The sequence below is a fragment of the Camelina sativa genome, chromosome 16 (assembly GCF_000633955.1).
Source record: "Camelina sativa cultivar DH55 chromosome 16, Cs, whole genome shotgun sequence".
Classification (NCBI taxonomy): domain Eukaryota; kingdom Viridiplantae; phylum Streptophyta; class Magnoliopsida; order Brassicales; family Brassicaceae; genus Camelina; species Camelina sativa.
Genome location: NC_025700.1, coordinates 4,194,009 through 4,201,844, shown reverse-complemented (window position 1 = coordinate 4,201,844; position 7,836 = coordinate 4,194,009). Strand labels below are relative to the sequence as shown.

At 34.4% G+C, this 7,836-nt stretch overlaps 1 protein-coding gene and 1 pseudogene across 1 annotated transcript; both read left to right on the top strand.

Moving 5' to 3' along the window:
- Nucleotides 598-3,417, top strand: LOC104749695 (UDP-glycosyltransferase 74D1). Its single transcript, XM_010471377.2, has 2 exons — nt 598-1,313; nt 2,484-3,417. The coding sequence occupies exons 1-2, from the start codon at nt 669-671 to the stop codon at nt 3,207-3,209; spliced, it is 1,371 nt and encodes a 456-aa protein (XP_010469679.1). The 5' UTR covers nt 598-668; the 3' UTR covers nt 3,210-3,417.
- LOC104753348 lies at nt 3,823-5,001 on the top strand (annotated as a pseudogene).

Below are 7,836 nucleotides of genomic sequence, written 5' to 3'. Positions count from 1 at the left end.
AAATAACCAAAATATTAAAGTAGAATGGAAATAAATAAATAATCACATACTGTATCAACATAAGAAAATGAAGCAAATAATAGAAATTGAACAAATAAAATATACACAAAAGGAAAGCTTTTCTTCTAACGATTCGAGAAGCAAAGTTAATGGTGAGAAAGGAAAGCTTTTGTTCCAACGATTCGAGAAGCAAAGTCCATGGTGAGAGAAACTCTAGAAGATACATGCAATACATAGATAATGAATTTAATCTCATACTAATAGCATAATTCCAAATCTTAGTTTATTTTAGTTTTATGTAGTTTCTGGTAAATCTTTTTCTTTAGTCAGCATCTGCTGGAAAACTTTTTTTTTTTAACCCTTCTAACTAGGCTAGGCACATAATTTGTAAAAATCTACATATTATCCCTATGCCATTGTATAATAATACGATACACAGAAGGCAATAATCTTATTATGAATAACCAAATCACCAACCCACTAAGCCCTTTTAACTTTCCTATTTGGTAAAGAGACATTTCATAGAAACAAATCTTTAATATGAAAAGGTGCATATATATCTAATTAAATACCAATTTTTTCTACGTTGCATATATAAATACGACCCTCTCCCATCCCCATGACAGAGTTTTGTATCACAAATTTAACAAGAGAGAGAGAGAGAGAAAATGGGAGAAAAAGCGAAAGCAAATGTGTTAGTCTTCTCATTCCCGATACAAGGACACATAAACCCTCTTCTCCAATTCTCAAAACGTTTAATCTCCAAAAACGTTACGGTCACGTTCCTCACCACTTCCTCCACCCACAAATCCATCCTCCGCCGTGCCATCGCTGGCGGAGCCACCGCTCTTCCGCTCTCTTTCGTCCCCATAGACGATGGCTTCGAGGAAGGCCACCCATCTACCGACACATCTCCCGACTACTTCTCAAAGTTCCAAGAAAACGTCTCTAGAAGCCTATCTGAACTTATCTCCTCGATGGACCCCAAACCAAACGCCGTCGTTTACGACTCTTGTCTGCCTTATGTTCTCGATGTTTGCCGGAAACATCCCGGGGTCGCTGCGGCGTCGTTTTTCACTCAAAATTCCACCGTGAACGCCATCTATGTTCATTTCTTGCGTGGGGAGTTCAAGGAGTTTCAAAACGATGTAGTTTTGCCTGCGATGCCTCCGTTGAAGGGTAATGACTTGCCGGTGTTTCTGTACGATAACAATCTCTGCCGGCCGTTGTTTGAGCTCATTAGTAGCCAGTTCATCAATGTTGACGACATCGACTTCTTCTTGGTTAACTCTTTCGACGAACTCGAAGTCGAGGTAATTCTTAACTTTTCTCTCATGCTTATTATAGTATGCATGAATTCCAAATGATAATGGTGGATAGTATCATATCAGTTATATGCAAAATGAAATCTAAATGATATAATATAATGGTGAATAGTGAATATTATCCTATTCCTACTAAATCAATAATTAGTACCTGATGTGACCCATATCGAAATTAAAACCAAGCATTAAAATACATTTAAGTGGCAAATTCCAATTGTAGTTAGCTATTTTGCGAAATAATTCCTTACTGTAATATATATGGATGCAGCTTTTTAGGTTCGTGGTAAAAATATCAATTTAATGTTGGTAAATAATTGTAGCAAAACGAAATGCCAAAACAAAAAAAAACATCATTATGTAAACCGACAAAAAGAACATTATTCATTCATCTTCGGGCCGAAAGGTATCCAATTGGGGCGAACATCCCAAGGTGCAAATTAGATATCTTATACACGATTGGATCGGGTTTTCACGTGGCAAATATGTAGCCAGAAAACGAGTAGCTATCGTCTCAAATATACACATACGTGTCTCGACGTTTACCTTTGATTATTTAGCATTCATATTGGCTTAGCATGTATGATGTGTGTCCTACAATAGAATTAGTGGATTAGTTCAAATTATTAAATATTATATCATTGACTCATTGAGAATTTGGTCTATGAATTATTTTGCTCGTAGATTTGAAAAAGTTAATTTGTAAACTTACCACCAACATATAAATTTCTAGACTCAATAAGGGGTCTCCTAGTACAAATATAATAAGAGACGTTACGTTATCCATATTTTTCCTTTCTGCTCTCTTTATTTCCACTGGTCCCTATTGATATTCTAGGTTCTTGATTTCTTTTCTAATTAAGCCTAAAAACATGACAATAGATAACGTGATCATGTTTGGGTTTAAACAAGGAATTGTTAGTCAGAAAACTTTTAGGTTAGGCCGGGACGGCTGGTTTACATTTATGTTTTTAAGTGTCTTTTTTTTTTTGGGTATAGCCCAGTATATATATCAATGTCAATTTCGAAATAAATAGGTTTCCTTATTAATTTCTAGAAAACAAAATGTTGAAGTGAGTCGTGAGAAAAATATCATATATATGGACAATCAACGTTTCTTTTATTGCATGTATTAAAGGGTGTGCTAATTTTTTTCTTAAGGTGTTACAATGGATGAAGAACCAATGGCCGGTCAAGAACATAGGACCGATGATTCCATCAATGTACTTAGACAAACGATTAGGAGGCGACAAGGACTACGGAATCAACCTCTTCAATGCCCAAGTTAACGAGTGCCTTGATTGGCTTGACTCTAAACCTCCTAGTTCAGTGATCTACGTCTCTTTTGGAAGCTTGGCCGTCTTAAAAGACGATCAAATGATAGAAGTCGCAGCTGGTCTAAAACAAACCGGCCATAACTTCTTGTGGGTTGTTAGAGAAACAGAAAAAAACAAGCTCCCGAGCAACTACATAGAGGAAATTGGTGAGAAAGGGTTGATAGTGAATTGGAGTCCTCAATTACAAGTTCTTGCGCATAAATCCATCGGTTGTTTCATGACGCATTGCGGATGGAATTCGACTTTAGAGGCATTGAGCTTAGGAGTGGCTTTGATTGGAATGCCAGCTTATAGCGATCAACCAACCAATGCTAAGTTTATTGAAGATGTGTGGAAGGTTGGGGTTAGGGTTAAGGCAGATCAAAATGGGTTTGTGACGAAGGAAGAGATTGTGAGATGTGTTGGAGAAGTTGTGGAAGAGATGTCAGAGAAAGGGAAGGAGGTTAGAAAGAATGCTCGGAAATTGATGGAGTTTGCAAGAGAAGCTTTGTCTGAAGGAGGAAACTCTGATAAGAATATTGATGAGTTTATTGCTAAAATTGTGAGGTAAACTGATTGTATCAATCTGTAATACTTATTAATGTGTTTGTTTTTTTTCTTTCCTGGGAGTTTTTAAAGAACTAAGAAGTTTTTTATTTTTTTGGTAGTGTAAAGAACTAAGAAGTTTGGAACAATGTTCTGTTGTTTGTTTTGCTAAGTTGCTTATGGTGCGAACAATGTGATTTAAAAATGGTGTAGAAGTTGAGAAATTTGGGACCTCTCGTTTCCCATGTGTTTTACTCGATTGTTTATCTGATAGACTGACATATACGTGTACAACTGATGCATGTGAGGCTACTTATCCGGTTTGTTTCTTTTTAGGTGTTGTGATGCCACATTTCGAATTGTGATAGACCAATTCTAATGACATAAAATTTTTTAAAGTACTTTCCTTTTTTTCATACGCTATAAGCTTTGAAGTTTTCCTATTTAACGTCCAAATTTTTTTTTTTGTCTTTTTTTTTGTCTTTTTTTTTGTCTTTTTTTACCTCTCCTTTCTAGTTTTTACAAAAGATATTTGGATTTATGTTTTAATTAACAAACTTAAAAAAGTAAAAGTACTTTAAAACTGTTTTCCGAAAGACTTCTAATCAATTTGAGTTGGCTCCAGCCTCCAGTAGGCTATAAAAGCATCGATATGATTAGAAGAGAGAACTTGTTAGAGTAAAACCCTAACTTCTCAAGGAGTTATAAATATCGAAGTCGTCTTAGGGTCTTCAACCATAGGTAATGGATTATTCAGATGATGACATAATCGATATGGAATCAGGGGAAGAGAATTATAGCGACGATGGTGGTGAATCCGATTACGTATTGCCTGAGGAAAACATAATTAGTCGATCTCAGAAAAGTTACGTAGTTCTCAAGGAAGAAGACATTCGAAAGCATCAAAGAGACAAAATCGAAATCGAACGAGTTTCCACGTCTCTCTCTATAACCCAAGTTGAAGCTATCGGTCTGCTTCTTCACTATCATTGGAGTGTTAGTAAAGTCGAAAATGAATGGTTTACAGATGAAGAGAGAGTACGTAGAACCGTCGGTATACTGAAGGAGCCCGTCGTTGATGTTAATGGCATAAAGGTTAAAATCGAATGTGGAGTTTGCTTTCAATCATACACTAATAAGAATATGGCAACGGTTTCTTGTTGTCATTCTTATTGCAAAACTTGCTGGACGGGTTATATCACTACAAAAATAAATGATGGTTCGGGATGTTTGAGGGTTAAATGTCCTGAGCCTTCTGGTTCTGCTGCTGTTGGCCAAGATATGATCAAGAAGTTTAGTGAGGGAGAGGATAAAGAGAATTATTACATATTTTCTAAGGTCGTATGTCGAAGAAGGGAAAAATACTAAATGGTGTCCATCAACGGGATGCGAATACGCAATTGATTTTGGTGTTGGGAGTGGAAGTGGAAGTAGTTGTTATGATGTTTCTTGTTTGTGTTCGTATAGATTTTGCTGGAATTGCACTGAAGACTCTCACCGTCCTGTTGATTGCGACACTGTGTCAAAATGGATATTTAAGAACAACGATGAATCCGAGAATACAAATTGGATACTTGCATATTTGAAACCTTGTCCTAAATGCAAGCATCCAATAGAGAAGAACTTGGGATGTATGCACATGACATGTTCATCGCCGTGTAGATATGAGTCTTGTTGGGCTTAAAACATATAATGGTCATGTGTCTTGCAACAAGTTTAAAGAAAAAGCTGAACGAAGAGGAGTTATGACGAAAAAATATATCGACAGATACGCACATTATTATGAAAGATGGGCAAGCAATCAATCGTCAAGGTGAAAAATCTAGAGAAATTGAAAAAAAAATACTTAGGCTCATCCTTAGGGGTGAACCTTTTTGTTCAAATTGTCGAGGTGAATAATGTATATGAATTTTATTTTCTTATTTTATAAAGAGGTGAATGAAGAAGTTCACTCCTAGGGGTGAACCCAAGTATTGTTCAAATTGAAATCGGAGCAACCTAAGTATTATAAATATTTAAACTTTATATGAAACGCCAATCTTATAAAATGTAAATGGTTACAATCTTAATAAATAATATATCAACTCAAGCTAATATTTATAATACAAAACAATAAATATTAAAAATTAAGATGATATAGTGCGAGTTAAAATATCTCGGGACGGAGTTATATAGCAGGACGGATTTGTCGATATTTAAATAAATTTAAAAGATCATTAATTTGGTGTTACACGAGTAAAACATCATTTCATTATTTTGTTAACAATATCAATATCAGACAATAAATATATCTAATTAAATTGATTAAATATATATTATGTTAAAAATAAATTATTTTATGGTTTAAACTTTAAACCATAAAATTAACAATTATTATATAATTATAAAATATTTAACCAACAAATACAATTTATAATTTAAATGTTTTAGTTATAAATAATTTGTCCGCGATGTACCGCAGGTCATAATCTAGTATTCTAGTATAATAAGAATTTCACATTGTTACTTGGTTACATGCTCTCTTCTCAAATATACAATTTTGATAAATCACAATCGGTACGTCTTGTCTCACACTTTCTCCAGGTCAAGAGCAAAGTAATATTGATCCGAATATCAAAGTAATCTCCCTCATATATTTACAACATTTATAATGATCTAGTAATATTAATATTGATCCGAATATCAAAGTGGTCATCTCGAGGCTAAAGTTGATGAGACTGCAAACCTTCAGGTTTTGTAAAGAATTAGAGTCACCTTACCTCTCTAACATCGTGGTAAAAGTCTCTAGTAACAGAACACATGATCAACTACTTGAATTTTAAGAACTTAATTAAACATCCATTAAAAATGATTTAAATATAATTTAAAGAAGCAAAATTCCAGTGTCAGCTGATCAGCTTAGAGACAAGTATCACTAATTTTTTTTTTTAGCTCGTGCTAACGTTCGTTACTTCTTCTTATTCCTTTAAATATTTTGCTCTACAAAAACTAAGGAAATTAATAAAAGATAATTTGTTAAAAATAAACCTTTTCATATATCTCTTTTTAAAAATATTCTTTTTTGGTCATTTTTTTTTACTTTCTTTAATTTTTAATGACCATTTTACCCTTACTTGAAAAATATTTTATTTAATAAAAAGAAAAACAAAATTTTCCCGCCAAAATAATTTCCGACATATTTTCCCGCCAAAAAATTTTCGAAAATATTTTCCGCCAAAAATTTTTGACAAAAAAAATTTTCTGCCAAAAAAAATTTACAAAGTGTTTATAAGGTTTTTAAAAAGTTTTTAAAATGTTTTTGAAACACCTTTTAAACACTTTTACAAAGTTTTTATAAGGTTTTCAAAATGTTTTTAAAAAAGTTTTTAAACACCTTGTAAACATTTTTACAAGGTTTTTAAAAAGTTTTTAAACACCTTGTAAACGAATTTACAAGGTTTTTAAAAGCGTTTACAAGGTTTTTAAAAGGTATAATTTCAAAAAATTGGCGGGAAAAATATTTTGTGACGGGAAAAATTTTCGATTTTGGCGGAGAAAAATAATTTTTGGCGGGAAATTTTTGATTTTTGGCGGGAATTTTTTTGATTTTTGTGACTGTACATTTTTGTTGTTATTAAAAAAGAGTAATTTGGTCAGTTGTACATAAAGAGAAGTAGTTTTAAAAATGGTGAACATTAAAGGGTATTTTTAAAAAAGGACATGGAAAATGGGGTATTTTTGAAAATGCCCTTTAATAAAAATATAAGTACTCCTTCAGTATAATAATAATTAGTGATATTTTAGATTTTTTTGTTTTTCAATTTTGAATAAATTACTGTACTTGCATTCATTGAAAAATTGGTTTGGTTTGGTAAATATTAAATCTTTTTTTTTTTTCAACCAAACTATAAGAATTAAAATAGAACTCCAAGATTGGTTGCCCAAACAGGAGGAAACGAGTTTACAAAGGTAGATTCTGAAGGTAGAGATCGTGAAGATCGAGCTAGGCAATCGGTTCTGACATTAGCTTCTCGTGGAATCCTGGTGAGGGTGAAGGAGGTATAGGAACTTCGAAACAGTGAGAAATCCTCCAGCAGATTAGAAAAAGCCGGCCAGTCTTCCGGCGTCTGCACCATCGCCGTTAGCTCTACGCTATCCGTCTCAAAAGCCTGACAATCGACTCCAGCCACCAGTAAAGAATCCATAGCCCAGATCAGCGCTTGTAATTCTGCATGTAGAGGTGATATACTCCGACGGTGACTCCGTGCTCCCAACAGGATCGTTGTAAGCTCTCCATTGCAGCACCACCAGCCCAAACCCTGGTAGGGATCTGTACCTTTCCAAGAACCATCAAATTGGCATCGGGGAGAGGAACCCCTGTCCTCCGAAAAAGACGGAGGATCCAGATAATTCACTGAGTAAGACTTGGCCTCCTCCCACAATAATTTATCCGTAGCCGCTTGATTCAAAATCTCAAGAGATTCTACCTCAATACCCTGGAAAACCTTTTTATTCCTATCTTTCCAAACTGACCAAATAATCCAAGGTAGTTGAATGCCGATATCCGAGACCCCGGATTGCGAAGACGCCCGCCAAAAAATAAAGTCTAAATTCGCATAAATCGATGTGTATGGAAAGCCCCCCTGGGCCATCCGTATAGGCAACAACTCCCA

Excerpts from the sequence above, each read along its gene's own strand:
- LOC104749695 (XM_010471377.2), top strand. The coding sequence starts at position 669 with ATGGGAGAAAAAGCGAAAGCAAATGTGTTAGTCTTCTCATTCCCGATA. Across the intron at positions 1,314-2,483 it reads TCGACGAACTCGAAGTCGAG|GTGTTACAATGGATGAAGAA; the intron begins GTAATTCTTAAC and ends TTTTTTCTTAAG.